The sequence below is a fragment of the Olea europaea genome, chromosome 5 (assembly GCF_002742605.1).
Source record: "Olea europaea var. sylvestris chromosome 5, O_europaea_v1, whole genome shotgun sequence".
NCBI classification, from domain to species: Eukaryota; Viridiplantae; Streptophyta; class Magnoliopsida; order Lamiales; family Oleaceae; genus Olea; species Olea europaea.
In genome coordinates, this window is record NC_036241.1 from 9,747,585 (window position 1) to 9,769,332 (window position 21,748).

At 36.6% G+C, this 21,748-nt stretch overlaps 1 protein-coding gene and 1 non-coding gene across 2 annotated transcripts; one reads left to right on the forward strand and one right to left on the reverse strand.

Moving 5' to 3' along the window:
- Positions 1–14,807: 14,807 nt before the first annotated feature.
- On the forward strand, positions 14,808–14,880 carry TRNAE-CUC. Its single transcript has one exon. It is a non-coding gene; the product is annotated as a tRNA-Glu (tRNA).
- A 297-nt stretch (positions 14,881–15,177) lies between these two features.
- Positions 15,178–21,326, reverse strand: LOC111394576 (chromatin remodeling protein SHL-like). Its single transcript, XM_023020443.1, has 5 exons — positions 21,125–21,326; positions 20,645–20,990; positions 19,616–19,684; positions 16,745–16,877; positions 15,178–15,537 (listed from the first exon to the last, which is right to left on the reverse strand). The coding sequence occupies exons 1-5, from the start codon at positions 21,195–21,197 to the stop codon at positions 15,511–15,513; spliced, it is 648 nt and encodes a 215-aa protein (XP_022876211.1). The 5' UTR covers positions 21,198–21,326; the 3' UTR covers positions 15,178–15,510.
- Between the last annotated feature and the right edge of the window lie 422 nt (positions 21,327–21,748).

The window sequence follows — 21,748 nt, forward strand, 5'->3', positions numbered from 1 at the left end:
TAGATAGATGAGTGTAAAGGGAAGAAAAAATTGTATGGGATTTGCTAGAAATCCCAGGACACATAGGCCCGAGATTTCCAGGGAGGCACATGACCCTCTTTATTGGCCGGGGTGTATCTGTCGCCATGGCCCCCCTGGAAAATCCTGGGCCTATGTGGCTCGGGATAAGAGGATTATTCCAAATTGTATTTTTTTATACATGGAATTGCATATCATAACACATAGCTTCTTTGAGTTTTGATGTTTGATAATATTAATATTTCAGTTGGTGTTTTGATTAATATTATTATTATTTCTCAATTTAGCTAGCATATTTATGATAATGTATTTCAAATTACTATATTTCCTATAATATTAGTATCATTTCTCAATCTAGTTAGTATATTTATGATAATGTGTTTCAAATTGATATATTTTCTATATTACGTGCTTTTATTCTTGGTATTTGAGTTGTTGATTTCAAGAAATAGGTTTATATGCAAGAGACGGGCATCAATTTGGATTTGGGTAGATTAGTGGTTGATTTTACAAACGTCATAACCAACCATTCATATAAACTATAATTAGTTTTAAAAGCCGTTTTCCATTCATCACCCTCCCGCATACGAATTTGATAATACCCACTTTTTAAATCAATTTTAGAAAATATGCACGCACCATGTAATTCATCAAGCATGTCATCTAACGTAGGTATAGGGTGACGATACTTTACCATTATGTTGTTGATAGTCTTACAATCCACGCACATTCGCCATATTCCATCCTTTTTCAGCACAAGCAAAATCGGTACCGCACAAGAACTCATGCTTTCCCTCACGTATCCTTTGCTCATCAACTCCTCCATTTGTTTTTGAAGCTCCTTAGTTTCCTCGGGATTGCTTCGATAAGCCGGTCGATTTGGAATGACAGCTCCGGGTATGAAGTCAATTTGATGTTCAATGCCTCGAATAGGCGACAATCCACTTGATGCATCTTTCGAAAATACATCGTCGAAATACTACAACAAAGACTTAGCCAAACTAGGGAGGGGTGGGTTAGTTTCCTCAAAATTGAGGAGTGATTCCTTATAAACGAACAAGATCATCTCTTTTCTCTCAACGACCGCTCTCCTCAATTTACTCTCTTTTACAAAGAAATTCGCTCGTGTTTTCTCCATTCTTTCGGAACACTCTCTTTCTTTTCTCTCTTGTGATTGCCCTCTCTTTTTCTCTCTAGTGGCTATCTCAACATTTTCTCTCTTTTTCTCTGACTCACCACTTTCTCTCATTTTTTCTGACTCTTTGGCTCTCCTCTCTTCCTCACTTCTCAATTTTAATTGGTCCTCATAGACTTGCGTCGGTGTTAATTGCACAAGAGTAATGGTCCTTCCATCCTTGATGAAACTATATATATTTTTGTACCCATCATGTATAGCCTTCCTATCGTATTGCCATGGTCACCCCAATAAAATATGTCCCGCTTGCATTGGCACCACATCACACACTAACTCATCCTTATAACTCCCAATTGACAAATTAATTAACACTCTTCGATTCACCATCACCTGCCACTCTCATTCAACCATTGCAATTTATAAGGTCTCGGGTGTCTCAACAGTGTTAAACCCAACTTTTCTACAAGAGTTACGCTAGCTACATTAGTGCAACTACCACTATCAATTATAACACTACATACCGTATTGTTGATGTGGCACGAGTGTGGAAAATGTTCTCCCGTTGCAACTCCAAGTCATCTGCTTTGACGTGAGTAGTAAGAGCTCGTCTCGTGACTAGTAGATCCCCAACTGGCCCTTCAACTTTTTCTTCTTCACTAACATCTTCCAACGTCGGCATATCATCAAACTCGCCATCACTATCGCTCACAATCTCCCCATTATCCTGCAACACCATCACCCGTTTGTTTGGGCATTGAGAAGCAATATGCCTCGTTCCCAAACACCTAAAATATTTGATGTCTCCAATTGTACAACGGTTGTGCCTCCAGTTTTGATATTAGTTTGCTAGCGTTTTCATCCTTACCCTTTTGCCAATCACTTTTACCTCTAGGTGCAACCCCATTTTTGTTGTTGTCATCCCATTTCGATTTCCATGTTGAATTAGAATTTGAAGCACCCAACGATTGCCTAGACGTCCCATTCCTCTTCAATTGCCTCTCGACCTTCATTGCCACATGTAACATGTCCTCGATTTCCACATAGTGTTGCAACTCTACAACGTTTGCAATATCCCGATTTAATCCATTTAAGAATCGTGCCATGGTAGCTTCCCGATCTTTCTCCACATTAGCCCGAATCATAAGAATTTTCATCTCCTTGTGATAATCCTCTACGCTTTTCGACCCTTGATACAAACTTTGCAATTTTTTATGGATTTCCCTATAATAGTGACTCGGAACAAACCTTCTCCTCATCAACATCTTCAACTCATCCCAAGTGCTAATTGGCCTTTCCCGACCCCTACGTCGTGATGTAAGTACTTGATCCTCTCAAGATATCGCGTAATCCACAAATTTAAGCACCGCCAATTTTACATTTTTCTCCTCTGAATAATTGTAGCACTCAAAAATCATCTCAACATTCCTTTCCTACTCTAAATATGCTTCCGGATCGCTTCTCCCCTTAAATTGCCGAATAGTCATTTTAATACTCCCCAAATTTTCATCTTCTTTATCTCCTAAGTTATTTCTACCCCGTCTTTCCATCCTATCGCCCCTATGCCTCGCTTGACCCATATCAATGTCACTTTCATCAAAATTATCCTCATCACTACGATACTCATCCCGCCTTCCTCTCCTAAATTTACGCCTATCCGGCCCTCTAGCATTAGACATCTCCACTTGTCCCCGGCTAAGATTAGCGATTGTGGTACCTATTTACACCATCCATTCCCCTTGCCTATCCACCTTCTCCCTAATATCACCAAGTACCCGTTCAAACCTCTGTATCATGTCCTCCGAAACATTGTTGTCATTACCGTTTCGGCTTGAGTTGGAACCTTCTCTTTCCGACATCATGTCACACAAATTTATATGCCTCACAAATATATCACTCGAAGACACTCAATATGACTTTTTCCCTCTATTAAACTCACCACTCCACCTCTTACCACTCAAAGTCTCCCTCCAAGCACTTCAAAGAACCAAGTGAACTAAATCAAGTGTTTTATCGGGAATTCAACTAACCGAATAATGACCAAAACCACGAGACTTAAGGAATTGAATTAGGTGGAATAGATGATTGTTTTGACAAGAATATGTGAATAGATTGAATAGTAAATTGAAAAATTGACACAATGGAATAGCCCAAATCACACAACTCGAGAGTTGTTTTTGTGTTGATAGTAAAAACAAGAAATAATAATATCAATTTTTTTTGTGTACTATACGGATGAACAGTAACCGAACGATGAACAATACTTTTTTTTACTTTTTTTTGACCTTTTGTAAGGAAATACGATTAAACTACCAACAACTCAATGAATTGAAATTGATGATAATTTAACGACACAAGAATGACTCAAACGATGAAGAACACAAGAATGACAAAGAAGAAATAGAAAGACTTAACGACACAAGGAACGATAATAGAAATTGGGAAAAATGAAGAAAGCAAGAAAAGACTTAACAAGTAATGAAAATATATAACTTTCAATTAATTTGGAGCCTAACTCTGATACCAACTGATGCGAACCCCGTAGCAACGTTGACTACGAAACCCACAATGAGATTGACGAACCGAAGAAAGCTAAATTAATCCAAGAGTTTAGGATTAATCCAAAAGAAAGTTGAACCAAAAAACCCAACAAGAACGACGCTTGAAAGACCCTTTGATCACGTAATCTAAGAATTGAATCCGGTTATTTGAACGCCACAAGTTAACACTTGATAAGTTAGAAGTTGTTCAATGAAGAACGATGAAGAGAAGACAATACGCCTCACTTTAATTCAATATCAAAAATGTCAAAAGTTTTTTACAATTGAACGAAAACTCCTATTTATACTAAATCTAAAAATTAGGTAAAAATCGTGCAAAAGTCGAGCATAATCCCCAAAATATGGAAAAGAATCAAAAACTAACAAAATATGGAAAATTGCCAAAAATAGAAAATTCGCCACAAATTTTGGCCTATGCGACCGCGACGCTTAATTCTATGCGGTCGCATAGTTCACATGGGTTGGCTCCTTTGAGTTTCGGTAAGCATTCATGCGACCGCAAGCCTCATAAGCCTATGCGGTCACATAGGTTTATCATTTTCCTCCATCTTAGGCCTTCGATATTAAATTGATCCAAGTTGATTCGGTCTTCGACCCGAATATGAAAGTTGCTCCATTTTGAGTCCCGAAGATGGTTCCATCAATGGTTTCTTGAGCGAGCAAAACCATCGATTGTTTCACTTGCTTTGCCCTTGATCGTCTCATCGGTTCACCATCGACTATCAACGGATCTCGTCTCCCACTTGCCTTCATCGGGCTCGACTCCTGGGTCATATCACCAAGGCTTCGACAGTCACCTTCTGGTGGTCATTGGAAACCTCCACTTTCTTAGTCAAAGAGGCCGCCTCGCACTGAGACTCATACACCTCCTTCTTCAACCCCTCGATCTGAGCCAAGGCAGACTCCAGCTTGGCTACATCTTCAAGTTTTTGGCCCCTCGCTTCCTCTGCCTCGGCTCTAGCTCCCTTCAACTCCTCTGCAAAGGAGGTCATCTTCTTCTCCGAGGACTGGGTCCTCGTTTAAAAGTTAGTAAGGGCCTCCCTGCACTCCAGTACGAGGCCAAATGTCCTCACACTTTGGCTCACGAGGGCTCTTCTCAAGTCTGTGGCATCACATGAGGAGGTATGCAACTGCCACCGATCCATCTAGAATTTGTAGAAGCTTTCTGTGGAACTTCGGATCTCAGGTGGCAGAGCCTCCACCAATGCTGGAGCTAAAACCTTTTCCCTTTCGACAAGGAAGCTCAGAGATTTCCCTTGCATCGTCGTAGGCCTCTGCTTGGTGGCCTCCTCCTCTGCAGCCTCAGCTGCCCTCCTTGTAGCCTCTTCTTTAGCTTCCTCGACCTAGGCTCATCGAACCATTTCAATCTTTACCTCTTTCGAGGCGGATGCAAGGAGCTTCAGCTGAGTGACTTCTCTGCCTTCATGGGACACAGAGGTCCCAAACTTTCCAGACGAGCTAGTAACGTGCACCAGCTTCCTCTTCTTCGACTCCTCGGGGACCTTCTCCTTTCCCCGAGGGTCTTTGGCCTTCTCCAACCTCTGAGGTTTCTCCTCTTCAGGAGCCCTTGAACTGCCATCATTAGAGAGGCGCTTGACCCTGCCCTGAACCTCTTTTGCACCACTGGACCTCGGATTCAGGGGCCTCACCTTCACAGTAGATGTGGCCCTAAGTATAGAGGCCATGTCAGGGGCTGGGTATTCCCTCCTCTTGAACTTATCTGCAGAACATGTTAATGCATCAGCATCAAAACAAAAGGAAAGAAATACACGTGTAGGAGCTTCTTACCCTTGGAGGCCATCAGTTCAAAATCAAGGAAGTGGCGACTTCGATTGATGAGGTGGTTGAAGTGGCGAAGCTTGATAGGCCTCTTGTAAATGTACTCTATCACTTCGAACTCCTCCTTGCTCAACTCGAACCTCGTACTACTGTCTGCAAAGGAAGCCTCAACAGTTAGAAAAAGAAATTTGAATACAAAATGCAAACTACTTAGACTGAGAGACTCACAAGTTTCGTAGTACTGGGTCGATATTATGCAAGCCAGGGTTGTGTCTCCCTCCACCGCCTGCCACTTGCCCCTCACCCAGAACCACGACTCCTTCCACCCCTTAGTGGAAGAAGGTAGCCCCACCATAAATGGTGCATGAGCCCCTCCAAGGAGTTGAGTAATACCACCCACTTAACTCCTTACCTATTACCCTAGGCTGGAATAGGGCCATGAAGACATGGAGAGGCATGTCCTCCCCAAGTGACACTTCCTTCCATAGGAAATACGAGCCAACCAACTGGCTCCAACCATTTGGCAAAACTTGGATCGGCGACAATATAAAGTTCCTCAACACCGCCCTGAAGAAGGGGTGCAGAGAAAGATGCATACATGCTTTAAACAGGCACTCGCTCACCGCCACGCATCCAGGCCTCGGATAACAGGCTCACTCATGGGCCTCGAGTACTATCATCTCTACATAATGAGGTACATAGTACCTCTCCTTAATCTTTCCCAGCCTCTTCCCTATCATATTCGAAGGAACTCTAGACGTCCCCCACTCTACACTGTAGTCTACTACCTCCTCGATCATAGCATACTGTCAACCTCGAAGTCACCCCTGTAACTGGCCCCCTGACCGAATGACGCGACAGTAACAAATTCCCTACCCGAGGTGGACTCCATTTCAGAAAATGAATAAGAACAATACAAAGGATTTTCTATGAAAATACCTACGAGAATAACTACGCCGACGAAATGGTGCTGGAAAACCAGAGAACTAAGAGCTTCAACGCCGGAAAACTTAACTTTGGAAGAAAAATCAGATTGCAAAGGTAGAAAATTCGAAAAAATGGGACTCTCTTGCCTTTTATAAAGAGCTAGGACGAACCCCAGCCGTCTGATCAAAGTCCATCCAATCTGAACCCTTCATTCTAAATCAAATCCGAGGCGTAGAATTCAAACGGTTTTTCAAACTTACGCCTCAGATTTAAGCGTGTCTCCCACACTCCTCTCCCAACACGTCTGCTTTTAGAAGCTCCAGCTGTTCTCATGATTACGATTTTAATTTGACGGCAGTAGGCACCTTGGAAGTTGTAAGGTTCAGCCACCTTTCCTCGAAAATATGCACAAAACATCAAATCATTTGCACAACTGTCGAGAAACAATTATTGTCAATGCTCTATCAAGCCTCGCAGGTTTGGTTTTCCAACCATCTCGGCTTCCTCTTCATCATTCAGCCATAGCAAGCATCGCAGGTTCGATTTCTCAACCACTTCGGTTTCATCATTCTCTTCACTCCTCGACAACAACAAATCTCTAACTCCAACCATGATATAAATATCTATACTTGGACTGGGGGACTATTATTTGGGGTACAAAAATTTCAAAAATTTCTTTCAACTTAACTGGCTGGCTTTACTTTATCAAAATCCTCGCATTACATAAATGACTATACTTAGACTTGGGGGACTATTGTTACGTGTTTGCACACTTAGGCAACCCACCAGGGCCCACAGTTAACTCATGTCTAACCATGTGGCACTCAAGCCGAGATGATTTGCATAGCCGAGGCCCACAAATCGAGGTCTACAAAAGCCCAGGCCCATATATTTCGATGCCCATTTATCATTGCGTCTTGAGGAGCTTCCGAAACCCGTATGCCGAGGCCCTTTGAAGTGGACGAGGCCCTGTTGGTCGAAACTCTGTAGTCGAGGTAGCAGCCTCAGAGTCACAAAGAAGCATCTTCTATAGACACTTCTCCGAAGAGATCTTCTACACAAAGATCTTACTAGAAAGATTGATAGAACGTTTGTCATGAGTGTAAATATTAAGTCTTATCACTATTAGAGGCGGCCCTACCAATCAATAAATGTATAGCAGTCTAGGTGCGACTGATGGCTACAATTTGACATCTAAATTAACCGGATGAGGCCACGTGTACCCCGAACCAAAGGTCACGATCTAACTTGTGACACTATAAATACTCCCCCATGTACCCCATACAAAGACTAATGCAAGAATCAATACAAGAAATCATACTTTACTCAACTCTCTCTTTCTTATCATCTTGCTGCACAAACGAGTTCATACATATTTAGAAATACATTTGTAAACATCGATTGGTAATTAGTGTTCAATCGGTCTACGATCATCTCGTCGAATTCTGAACGTTCTCGTCCCGCGCCGTTGAGCTACTCCCACGCCCTTGATTTGTCCGTTTTAGACCGTTCACGTGTCTTTGCGTGTTGTAGACAATAGAAGGATCAATGGTATAATTGAAAGGATGATCTTATGTACTTTTAAGACTTTAAATGTTCTACTCTCTAGTATCACAAGAAAACACTTGCAAACTATGTTTATAAGGACATCACAAGTTCTCATTCTACGTAAGTCCAAAACTAGATAGTCTAGAATCTAAAAATGTAATCATGCAGTTGTAAATGTATAAAGAAAACAGAGATAACATCAATAATGCGTGACTAATCAACTTGTTGAAATCCAAAAATTTAACAAAACAAGTTCAAGGCAAAATGAGATAATATGGCAATACTAATACAAACTTCAAGCAAACCTCTTAAATATTACATCTCTCTGTACACACAATCACAAACACGACTTTAGAATGTTGGAAAAAATGAGTGATTTGTATGTAGATTGATTATCAATTAACATAATAAAATAACAAATACAATTTATCATTAATATAATATAAAATAGAGAAAAGATTTAGAAAGCAAGTTTTGGGAGTCATGTCAAAGAAGCTGTCCTAAAATCGTGTTGCCTTACTTTTGTGCGGATACCTTTGGCACTACATGATTCCAAGATGAAACTTATATGGCTTACAGTCGATTCTCCTTCTGTGATCATGACCGTAGGGAGATAAAAAAATGTTCCTCTCATTAGGTTGCCAAAACTAGCACTACTAAAAAATAGAGTTTCAGGCACGGATTTTTCATTCCTAAAACCTCAATATCCGTTGTTAATAATCTTCACCAACGAAATATTTGCAACTACAAATTCGTTGGTAATTTGAGGGTCGCTAATAGTTACCAACATATCATGCCGTAGGTAAAGAGTAAATATTTTATCAACAAATTTTCCGTTGGTAAAGTGTGAATCTTTTACCAACGAAATTTTCGTTGGTAAAAGTCTTAACCAATATCAACCGACTTTCCGTTGGTAAATTTCTACCATTATAATTGGTAAAAATCAATGTTGTAAATAACCGTATGGTAAAAAAGTTATTTATTTTATTATTATTTATTTATTTATTTATTTAATAATTATAATATTTTTTTATTTTTAGCCAACTGAATTGAAAGGTCAAAATATTGTTTAACTCCTTATTGGATCACAAATTTATATAGGGCAACTACAAATATATTGTTGTAAACTTTTGATGTGGGATAAGTGAATTATTTTTCCAACGGATAATCTTTCTCATTACCAACGAAATATCCGTTGCTGAAAGATCAAAATGTTAAACGATTATATTAGGCACGAAATATCCGTTGGTAAAGAGATATCATTTTTACTAACGGATAATCTGTTTCTAATTACCAACGAAATATCTGTAGGTAAAAGATCAAAATGTTAAACGGTTATATTAGGCACGGAACATCCGTTGGTGAAGAGATATCATCTTTACCAACGAAAAATTCGTTGCTGATTATTGTAGCTTAAAGTGAATTACTTTTACCAACGAAAAATCCGTTTCTAATTACCAACGGATTGCTGGATAATCCGTTTCTATCCATTGGTAATATTCGATACATTACCTACGAAATATCCGTTGGAGGAAGATCTAAATGTTAAACGATTACATTAAGTATGGAATATCGGTTGGTAAAGAGACATCATCTTTACCAACGGAAAATCCGTTGCTAATTATCGTTGCTAAAAGTGAATTACTTTTACCAACGGATAATCCATTTCTAATCACCAATGGATGCAATCTGTTAGTAATTGTCCGTAGGTGAAAAACTATTTTTTAGTAATTTATAGACATATAATAGAAAATATAGATGGAGGACATTTTTTTTTAATTCAAGTATCTCAAGTTATGTTTTCATATTTCATCAAACAATGAAATCACACTTCTTTTATAAGGACAAATATAAAACCCCCGTCCCCCAACATTTATAAAAATAAATCTAATTTATGTATAGTTATAATCCATTAATCATGAGTTTTAATTTTATATTAAAATGTAGATTAAAATAGAAAATTGAAATTTAAAATTACCTTTAATTTTGAAATTTAAACTTAAACATACATGTTACAACATAAAGATCAAAGACGACAACGTAGGAATAAAAATTGAAAGACTTATAACCAAATGACAAAGCTTAAGCACTAGGAATAATTCTTTAAAGTCACGATTTATGAATTCTATATGTAACTTGTGCCATTTTTCCCTTTAGCAAACGCGGCCAAAAACGTAAATAAATTATGAGAGATTCAACATAAGCAATCATGTAATTTTTGGACTTTAGACAAAACTATCCGATTTTGTTTCAAGTATAAATCTTCATTTACGTATAAAAGTTATATGTATGTGTCTTTTGGTGTTATTCATGTACTGAGTTAATGACCAGATTCAAGCACTAGTTAATTCATGTACTTGGGAGTTACATGAATTATTTTGAGATTACCATAAAATTAATGTTGGAAAATTCTACTTGTTCATACTTATTGCACATAATGGTGTTCATAATGTGATGTGGCAATCATCCAATTGTTGATGTGCAAGTGTGAGATTTGAATTAAGGGTTGGATCCAGTGCCACGTGTAATTATGGACACCATTATATAAACAATTATGTACATATAACACTTCCTATTAATGTTTGGACATGTATTAGTTTAGATTCATATTTTGTAACGCCCGTAAAAATCTCGTGATTTTACTCATTTGTGATAAGTAATCGATTAGAATTTGAACCTCCTCTGAAAATTATTTCTCTCCTCTGTTAAAACAAGTTTGTTCATCTCTGAATTTTCAACAAAAAGTGATAAATTTCCAGCAAAACTGGTATTAGAACAAGGTTAATGCACATCAAAGAGACTCTCTACACACAAAGAGTTTAATTTTTAAAAATAAAAGTGACTCTTTAGAGAGTCAACGCTTAAAAATAAATTACAAGAGACTCTATATTTTTAACTTTTTAAAATAAAATGCTTAGAGTGTCAAACCCACTCTTTAGGCTTAATTTATAATAATTACATTTAATAAACTGCAAATTTCAATATTCTACCATTTAAATTATTCAAATTACATTTGAATTGATTGGTCATAGACATATAAAAAAAAAAATTAAATAAGAGGAGGAAAAACCATTAAATGTCCTTGGAAAAAATAAAACAAAGAGTCAAAATAGATTACATTGTTGGAGTCCATAAAAAAATTTGGTTTCTAAATTTAAAAACGTTCTCTATTATACATAAAATACTTTTTATAAATAGAGAGTTTCTTGAAAATGCTTCGAAGAAGGAAGAGATTAAACAATTCTCCTTTTGTTCTTCGACTATCTAATGACAACTATAACACGTAGTGTATTCTTATGAAAGCATATATTGTAAGCCAAGATTTGTTAGACGTTGTACAAAGGTGTTTTGAACTTCAAACAAAGAAGACATGTCTCAAGATCAAAGAGACTTGTAAAAAGCAAGTAGAAGAAATGATCAAAAGGCTCTTAGTATGATTCAAGCACCCGCTAATATGATTTTTCAAAAAGGGTTGAATGCTAATACTGCAAGACAAGCATTGAATATTCTTGAAAACACTTACAAAGGTGGAGAATATAAAGCACTTACTAGAAAGAAATTTGAATCAATGATCCGAAACCTCAATCTCCCTTTCTCTTCCCTCAGATGTGTCATGTACTTTGAAACAATATCGATAACAAATTAAACCTTATTTCTAAATTTGAGGTCGGCTTTGTGACTTTTATTTCATAAATCAGATGATTTTATTGTGAGGCCAACTGAACTATTTAGTCTGTTACAATGCCAAAAAAATGTTACCTAGAGGACCCTATGTTTGGTTTTGATTAAAATCTAATTTTAGTCTAAGTTAAGTCAAACAATCAATATTAACAATATCTTTTATGGGTCCCATAACTTTTCAACAATACATTTCAAATCTTCTATCACAGTCTACTAAAAAAATTGATTTTAATTCTCACCAAACATCCTTTTATATGCAGGGTTACTATATTATAGAAAATTGATGTTTGTGCAATTCTTCCAATCTTATGGATTTTTCTTTTGCTTCACAATCCAGTAGAAACTAGTGGCCTTTTATGAGAAAGACAATGTTGCTACTTCTTAGCGTTAAAGAGCAGGAAAGATTTTTAAAGTATTATCCTGAGTTTCAAGGGTATTTTCTCACCCAAAGTTGGATTTTGTTCACATGATCCTTATGCAGGCACGGAGCCAGCACTTGGCGAGGGGGCACGGCCGCCCGTGCTAGCTCCGTTGGAAGCTTTAGAACCGTCGGGTAGAAAATTGTGGAGTCGTAGAGCCGGCCGGAGAAGAAGATGACAGAGTAAAGAGACGATCCCCTTTTTATTAGTTTTTTATTTTTTGATTTGGGCTCAAGCTTGAAGTAATTGTTGTTGGGAATAAACAAGAAGGAAGAAACCGCAGGATAAATTGAGAAGAAGAAGTTACGTGAAGAAGAAAATGAGAAGGAAGCACTGTTTTCATGAAATGGAATAGGTTTCTAGGTTTATAACATTATTGGGCCTACTTATTTCATATGTAGCTTACGACTTTTTTGGGCCCATTTAATTTTTATGTAATGAAATGATTGTTAAAAAATAATTAAAAAAGGGAAAATTCTAGCAGCGGTACCAAACATTTTGTTTATTAGCAGACTTTGCCCAAACCTTTAGTTTGTGCCACCGTAAGTATCAAACCTTTGAAAAACTCGCACCTGGAGTCCAAATGGATGGTTTCTGTTAGTTTGACCGTTAGTTGACCCAAAAAATTGACTTTGACCAATTTTAACAGGGGTAAAATTGTAACTTTGAATTAAACTTAAAAATAAAAATAAAAAAGAAACAAAAAATCAACAAAAATCACGGTGAACTGTTCATCTTCTCTTTCCTACCCCACCCCAGCATACCACACCACCCAAAACAAAACCCACCCATGACGCAGGTTCTTATAACATAACCCCCTGCTTCCAAGCAAATGAACTCAAGCTCACTGATGGAGAATCTGTCAATTTCGATGGCCATTTTTCGTCTTTTTCATCATTCTCCAAAATTAATCCTCTTCTAGCCGAACATGCCCTTCCCTCTGCGGCGCCATTGCTACACCTCATTTACATGGATATGGTTATTCACAGTATTAGGCCAAGATCCACACTTGAAGTTCTATACGAGTCGAACAGGAATTATGAACGAGTGAAGCAGTTGAAGCGGGTTCAGACTCGTTTGGTGGGGTCGAATCGAAGGGTTTCAATAAAGAATAGGTCAAGTTCAATGGGTGAAAGTTTGAGCAAGAAAAAATACTCATGAGGACCCGGGTGAGCCATGGGCAAACTGCAGTGTACTCGACTAAGCTTGTGACTGGAATAAGCTTGTGACTGGAATGACCTGGAGTCTAACGTCTAAGGAGGTGGCGGATTTCAGCCCTGTCGTGTATCCATCGAGGTTTGGACTGTGGTGGTGTAGTATGGGGATAAAGGGTGGGGATGAGAGTGGGTGAAGGAGAAGATGAACAGTGACGTTTATGATTTTTTGTTTCTTTTTTTTTTTTTTTTTTTTTTTTTTTTTTTTTTTTTTTTTTTTATTTCTTGTTTTTTTTTTTTTTAAAGTTTAATTCAAAGTTACAATTTTACCCTTATTAAAATTGGTCAAAGTCAATTTATTGGGTCAACTAACCGTCAAACTAATAGAAACCATTCATTTGGACTCCAGGTGCAAGTTTTTCAAAGGTTTGGTATTCACGGTGGTATAGACTAAAGGTTTGGGCAAAATCTGCTAATAAACTTTCGGTTTGGTACCACTGCTGCAATTTTACCAAAATGAAAATACTTAAAATACTCTTAAAATTAATATTAATTTTTCAAAATCTTTATATCTATAGAGTAATTTATATTTTAAATAGCATACATTCAAATAAAATTTTATTTATTTAATTAATTTAATTTTCGGGTCGACCCCGATTTAACTTCAATTCGACCCTTCCCTCTCTTTTTTTTTTCGAATTAATGTCTGGTCCAATTTTCAAAACATTGATATTTATAGAGGAAAAAAAGACTACAGAAGGTACAATAGTCATAATAATTAGAATTATAGGAATACAATGATCATTCATTAATTAGTATTTAATGTACAACACTCCGCTTTAAATAACTCATTACACAATAATTAGTATTTAATGTTTTGCAGCTTCTGTTGTCGACTGCCGATTGCAAGCCAAGTCCGAGTGCCGTGAGTTTGGTGACTGGTGACTCGTTCTCCCTCTTTATTTATTTATTTTGTTTTTTTGTTTAATTTTGTTGGCTATTTAACTTGTTGATGTTGAGTAATAACTAATGAATGTTAATTATGTTATGATTATTGTTTCAGGAATTTATGTTTGTGAATTGTGATTTATTATAAGTAATTTATGTTTTTATGAGGAATGATTTATGTTTCGGGAATTTATGTTTACGAAATTATGTTTGCGAACTGTGATTTATGATAGACAATTTATATTTTAATAAGGAATGATTATTGAATAACTTTTAATATTATTTAATCAAATTTTAATAAACGATCGGACTATTATGATTGTTGATTGTCGACGGTCAACAATCAACCTCTGTTGTAGCTGGACTTCGATCTTGGATGCACCCCCGTCCTTATGCTTAAAATTCACACTCTTTCGAGACCTAATTAAACTAAAATATGAAGATAGACCGCTTTTTAATTCTCTTCTTTTCTCTTACATGATTGTATATAATTTGAGAGCTGTGTTTTTTATTAAATTAATTCTACAAAAATGGATCAGATTCTTGTCTTACCGAAGGTCCCAAAATATCAGCGTGGCTGGTCTCTCAAGAATTTGTCTAAAATCTATATATATAATATTAGCTATTAACTGTCAACAAATCCGTTGTAGTCTAGTTGGTTAGGATACTCGGCTCTCACCCGAGAGACCCGGGTTCAAGTCCCGGCAACGGAATTTTTCAAAACATTTTAGAGCTTAAATTTCATTTTTCGTTTGATGAACAGATCAGTACCAATCCGACTCCCAACTGTCAGTTCAAGTTTTGGTTTCAGTCAGTTAATCAAAACTAAGATAAATAATACATTGAACCCAGCAACGTTTTTTTTAAAATTTATTTTCAACTATTTTTACAATTAGAGGCGTAAGCAATGGGTGCAGAGTCCCCTTTCCCAGTTTTATTTTTATTCTTTCATGCCCAAGCGAGTAAATGAAACATCAATTATACTAACCACGATATAGCTTACGCCAAAATTAACACACATCAAAGACTTCTTCATCTACGCCTTTTATATAGGTTAACAATAAGTTGAATACTACAAAGAGAACCCAGAAAAGCCAAGAAACATAAAGGCAGACTCCCACATTACATAATTACAGACAACCAAACACATCCTCGACCGACACAAGGAAACACGGTGACTAACTGTCTTTCAAACTATATAAATACTAACGAGTTTCCAAATTTGCTCCCCTCGATTACATCAGCTCACAAATTTTATTGCCTCTGATGAGTCGTCATTGCCTCCGTGTTTGTTCGCATTCTACTGACAGATTTACAGTTTCTCCAATGTGTCACATGCTTTATCACCTTCTACGCCGTTTGGTCTCCACCTGAAACGCCCACACAATGTGTGATTGAACATGTAAAAATCAGAAAACACATTCTATAGGAGTCCAAACAAAGTGGGTAGTTATTTCAGGGTGGGTTATGGCAATCCTTCTTATAAGATCCGGGAGAGCATTCATAGTTCTCAAACCTACCATTTGGATATATTAACTTTTTTCTTACTTTAAAGCAAAAAAGTTAGAAATAACTCTTTTCTTACTGTAAAAATAAGTAACTTATTCTCTACTTTTACCAATTAAAATTTGTAGAACTCATTACTAACAAGTAAATCTAATAACTTTTCTAAAGTAGGCAAAACGTGCTCTATATCTAACAAGTATTATGTACATCTGCTGAAAAGGGGAAGAGAGGGGGTAAAAAAATGTGCTTCGAATTATCCTTTAGTAGAAACAACTGAATGCCTGACGTACATAGACTAGAATAAGTAAAACCAAAGAATCAATTTCAGAAATGAGAGTCATATACTGATAATCTCATGTGCCAAGCAAGTGCAACAATTAAAGTGTGTTTCATTGACTTTATTCTTCCCCAAGAAATGTCATTTTTCCACCCAAGTTTCTATTTTTGGGGTATTTGATCGATATTTTTTGCTATGGAAAATATTTTCCAAAAGTTGGTCACATGGCCATATTCTCCCCAAAAACAAGGAAAGTACTTTTTTTATAATGGATAGGTTTTAATTTTCTAGGAAATTCACATTTCCCAAAAACTCAACTTTATGAAAAAATACAACATATTCTAGGTTGAAAATTAAGCCAATAAAACACATTTAATTGACAATTTTCATGCAAATAAGTTCTAGGCAATCATATACACCCTTAGTGTCCAATATGGAAAAGAGGCCAATGGAAAATGAAATTAAAATACAGAAGTTAAACAGCCGCAGGTAAAGATCATGCCTTTATTTCACCCATAAGAAGTTGATGACTCGTTGAATCAACATGACTTGATTATATAAATGGCTTCATTTAGATCTCTCTGTTGATAATTATTAGCTAAAACGTTTTAAACTTTTATGAAGGTAGATAAATCTTAAGCATGCCAAAATTATCATTGACGTAAACGAATTTGATATTTCTCAAGGCATGCTAAAAATATCAAACTCAAGTAACGTTTTTAGTCAACCTGACGCTAAAGAAAGTATCATCAGGAGAGCAGAAATAATTAAATAGTATGCAGCAGCGTGATTACTTTTGTGTCTGCATGTCTGGAAGCAACATGAGAGTTATGTAACTTCTGATCTTGGGAGGAACAATTATGACAAAAGAAGTGCTCAAGTCGCTTGGCTTCCTCTGCAGTCATGTCTATACAATTTGGATGAAACCTGAAACAAGTGAAAAATTGAATATTTCAATGCTTTGTTTGAAAGTTAATCCTGGACTGATTTAATAAATAATATGAAAATCATGATAAAATAATGCCAATGTCAATAATTACATATCGAGGAGTAATAAATACCACCAGACGGAGAGTGATTTCCAACATTCTCTTACATATCTATTCAATGCATTTTCTAATTAGATGATAATCCAAACTCTGAGACACATAATTGGAAAGAAAATGCATTTTTGAATAGTATATTGATGAAAAATGTGTGATTAAAAAATAAGGAAATGTTTTGGATTTGCGTGCAACATTATTTTATTAAAGAATGTGTGGTTGAAGTTATGTCAAATCAATGTTGAAGAATGTATTTTTTTCAAATAATGTGGCTCAAACAAGGCCTTAAGATTCCTATCAAAAATAAGAGTAAAAATTAAATACCAAATGAGAAGTTTAAACCTACAGCATCTAGCAATCCATTAGACCTTCAGTAATCCTCATATATAAATATTTATAGCTTCCATTTATTATAAGTCATCTACTGATGCAAGTTTAGTGGCACCTTTTTTCCCTAACTTACCAAACACCTTCATTGAGGACCTTGAAATAGAGGTTGACAGCTGAATTTCTTTTAAGTAGAGACTAAATCAACGTCACTCGCACCAAACAGTTCTCAAAATACCAGAAAGTTCAAAAATTCTCTATGAAACACTTCAAATTTAATTGTAACATAAGAGTTCTTTTCTGTTGAACCCAGTTATTACGAACAGAAGCTCTTATTTCATATTTGTCATTCCTTATCTTAATTCTAGGCGAGCCAAACTATTAGAGTGTACATTTTCCTCGAAGGATGAGTGGCCAAGCTTGCTAAACATGTAAAATCCGTATGCAGAAAGTTTCATCTCGCTTTTTGAGAAGTGATAGGGAAAGGTTATCGTTCTATCAATAAGCTCACAATAAAATTTTCTAGGATATTTTCCACATAAATAGCAAATCTTAGTTAGCTTGTTTCTTGCAAAGAATGAGACTATATCTGAACAAATTTTGTGACACGGAGTGAGTGCCTGAAGGACTGTATGCATGCACAATTGCATAAGTCACAACAGACTAGGAGATGAGATTATAGAATCAACAGAAGTAGCCAGCCAACAAGAGTCAGCAGCAATCTTTAACAGTGCTAGAGAAAAACAGTGATGTAATATCTATTAATGAAATCACCAATAATATACTTCAATCAGATCTACTAAGCAAAAGCAATGCAGTGACTAGTAAAAATGCAAAAAGCGCATAGGGACCAAATTTAATTTCATGTGAAGATAGTAAAGATACATGTACTTGCACGACAGCATAAGTCATCAATCAAGAGAGCTAGAGAAACAACATTATTGTGGTAAACACCATTAACTTTTCTCTTTTCATTAAGATCATATAAAAATTATAAATAGCGTCTTTTGTCTAGTGACGGTGAGGATCAGATCCAACCAACTCAGCTATTCGAAGATTCAAATAAATATTTGAATAGTCGTTACACATATAAGAAGCTAAACAGTAATTTTGATGCATAACCAGAACTATCTTTAAACATATCAATAAAAAATAGAATGATGGTCATGTCTGCCAAATTAGGACCTAAATCCCCTCTCTCCCTGGAAAAAGAAAAGAAAAAGTGAACGACCATCAACTATTTGGGATGAGCTGAGTATGCTTTACATCACAGATACGCTACATGTACTTTGCTGGAAACCAGCTCCAATCTCGAGTTGCTGCAATATTATTCTGATATTCATTTTGAGTGGAACTGTAGAGGTGGCCCTTAAACACACGAGCTCGGCTCGTGCTCGTCTCGTGTCGAGCTCGCCCACGAGCTCGTGAGTTCACGAGCCATGAGCTCCTCAATTATTTTTATTTTCTGAAAATTTTCAACATTTTTCTTCACATTTTTGACTTGGGCCGTGCCCAAAAGCTGCTCGCGAGCTTAACGAGCTGAGCCTTGCTCGGCTCAGTAAATGATGAGCCCAAGCCCCCCACGAGCCGAGCGGCAGAGCTGACAAGCCGCTCGGTCCTGAAAGTAATAGAAGTTCAATCTAACATAAAGCAAATAATAAAGCAATATTTATGAGACATGATCTACTGAGCACCGGTACTTAACTAATGCTAAGTACCAGTGACATGGTGAATAAGTTCATGATAAGTCCCAAAAGTTAAATGATCCACCAATGAATTGATATATCATGTCACCTATGCTTAAGCATAAGTTAACCACCAGTGTTATTTGGATCATTTCCCAATATACATGTACAAATTGATTCATCCCAATTGACATAATCATTAGCCTCCATAAAACTGTGAGTATTCCAAATACAACCTGATGTAGATATGCAGAAGACCTCAGCATACTGTCATATAAATTGTAGAAGCTAGGAGAATTAGTGACACGACAAAGGCAAAAAGTGTTTCACAAAGAAATTCCGCTGTTTTAAAACTTACTAGAGTTAGTTCATAAACATAAACACGTAATTCCCTTACCAACCCAACAACCGGTGTAATCATGTATAAGCTAAATACGGAAACATGAGTCCTACAAGATCTAAGCAAATAAAGCGTCCAATTCATTGAGCTCCAGTAAGTGCAAGAGCAGCTTCTCAACATAGTGACAAAAATGGCAGAATAAATTACATCCCGAGATGAAACCATGTAAAATAATGAGCTGAAACAACGATTATGGGTCATTGGACTCACCAATCACTGCATCCTTCACACTGAACCATTAGATCATCAGGATTGTAAGGCATCTCACATTTACAATACCTGCCAAATCAAGATGGAGAGGGATATTTTAAAAACTTGGAAAACCAACAATACTCACAAGATTTGCAGCCCACATTCTAGTAAACAAACAAACCCATCACGTTCTCCAGACCATAAATGTACAACTAGACAATTGTAAATCAACAGTTGAACGCAAAGTCATCAAACTCATCATCCAAGCAAAAACATAACTGTTCCTACTCCGTTTTGTATAACCTAAGCTCAGAATGTCAAATATTACTGCAATCAAATCCTAACTTAATAGAGGTGAAACTCTGAAATTGGTCACTGTATTTCGCTAATAGGCAATGAATTCTGCCAAATCTAAAATATGCTGATGCACAAAAAAATAAAAATAAATAAATAAATAAAATAAAATAAAATAAAATAAAATATCATCATGGTAGATAAATCAGAGTAAAACCAGACTATATTTACAATAAGAAAATGATTGAGCTAATGGTATCAACTTAAGGTGCTAAATAGGCAAATTGTTAACAACAGAAACCTTACCCAGATATCACAAAACACAAATCAATAGGCAATGCATTTTTCTATTTTACTTGAAAAGTAAGAACTTTAACTAGCTGTTTTCACTTCAATGAAACATAGCAGCATCATTAGCAACCCAGTTGTCACATAACATATTTTATTTTTCCGGGTGAATGATCACAATAATTGGCAGGACAACAACAAAAATAGAACCAAGAAACCAAGAAAGCATATTCTAATAATTTCTCAAAATATATCAACCAAGAAATTGCATAATTTAGCCAGTAAAAACAAAGAAAATATCATGGAGTAAAATTGCTATCGTCAACTTTTTTCCCTTACGTAAATTGATGACACAAATTAGAAACCAATTAACTGTTTCAACTCCGATGCATCTGAAACTCCACTAAATTCAATAATTCAGTCACCAAACTGATCAAATTTAATCACCACAGATGCAACTCATACACGGGGACTCTATCGGGATTGAAGGCACCAGTAGATGAATTGTACTCGAAGCGACAAAAGAAATCATCGTTTCCAACTGCATCCAGCTTAGTGTAGGTCTTAAAGCTATGGACCGTACACTTGCCCTCAATTGTGTCGCCGCTCTGAATATCAAAATGATCGGACAAAAACACCTCCTTGGAGCCGTGAAACTGGCGGCGGCCGCCGATCGACTCCTCCGGCCGGTAGTACCACCGTACGTGCACCCTCACGTTCGCTCCGCGACTGTCCGACTCGATCTTCTCCAATCGCGCCACGTACGACGGCTTCGACGGATCGGTCGGCCTCATCAATACGCAATCTCCGGCTGCATAAAAATCAACCAAGCCATACAAAAATGAAAAGATTTACAGTAATTAGTCCGTATCATGTGGTTAGAATTTATCTACAGAATTTCAAATTAAACTGGAAAAATAATTAAAAATAATGAATTAAACTTACGTCGGACAGTCTTGTTGATGTGTTTAACGGTGTAGGAATCTAGGGTACGGCGAGCGGCCCTGGCTTTAGCCATGGACACAGACACAAAGTAAAAGGAGCTTAGGAGAGAGAGTGTACTGAAACAAGATAATTGTAGAGATAGAGAGAGAAGTGATGTCAACTTTGAAATATTTTTTGTGAAAATTTAAAGCAATAAGTGCTCATTCTATTACCAAAAAAGCAAGTTAGTTTATAATCTCTAAAATTGGAGATGGAGGGGAACATAGTTGCTAGGTTTGAGACGGAAGAAGGAAAGGTCGTTCCCACGACGATCATGGTAATGATTCTAGTCATGGAAGTCCATTGTAAATACTTCGAATTGAGAGGGCAATCCTTTTGGTGGAATTACGAACCTGAAAAAATATGAAGTGAATTTGTAATTCGAGCATCCACAAATCTTCGTTCTTTATGAATGATTTTCGGAGATTTCTAGATTGTTCCTCAACCTTTAATTATAATTGTATAACTCTTGTTAAATTGTAACATGACTGTCTTGAAAATTTATAAATAGGTTATTTCATATTTCAAGCATTGCTCTAAGCTGGAAAATCAATTTAGCCCTCGTTTAGTTCTAAATTTTTAAGC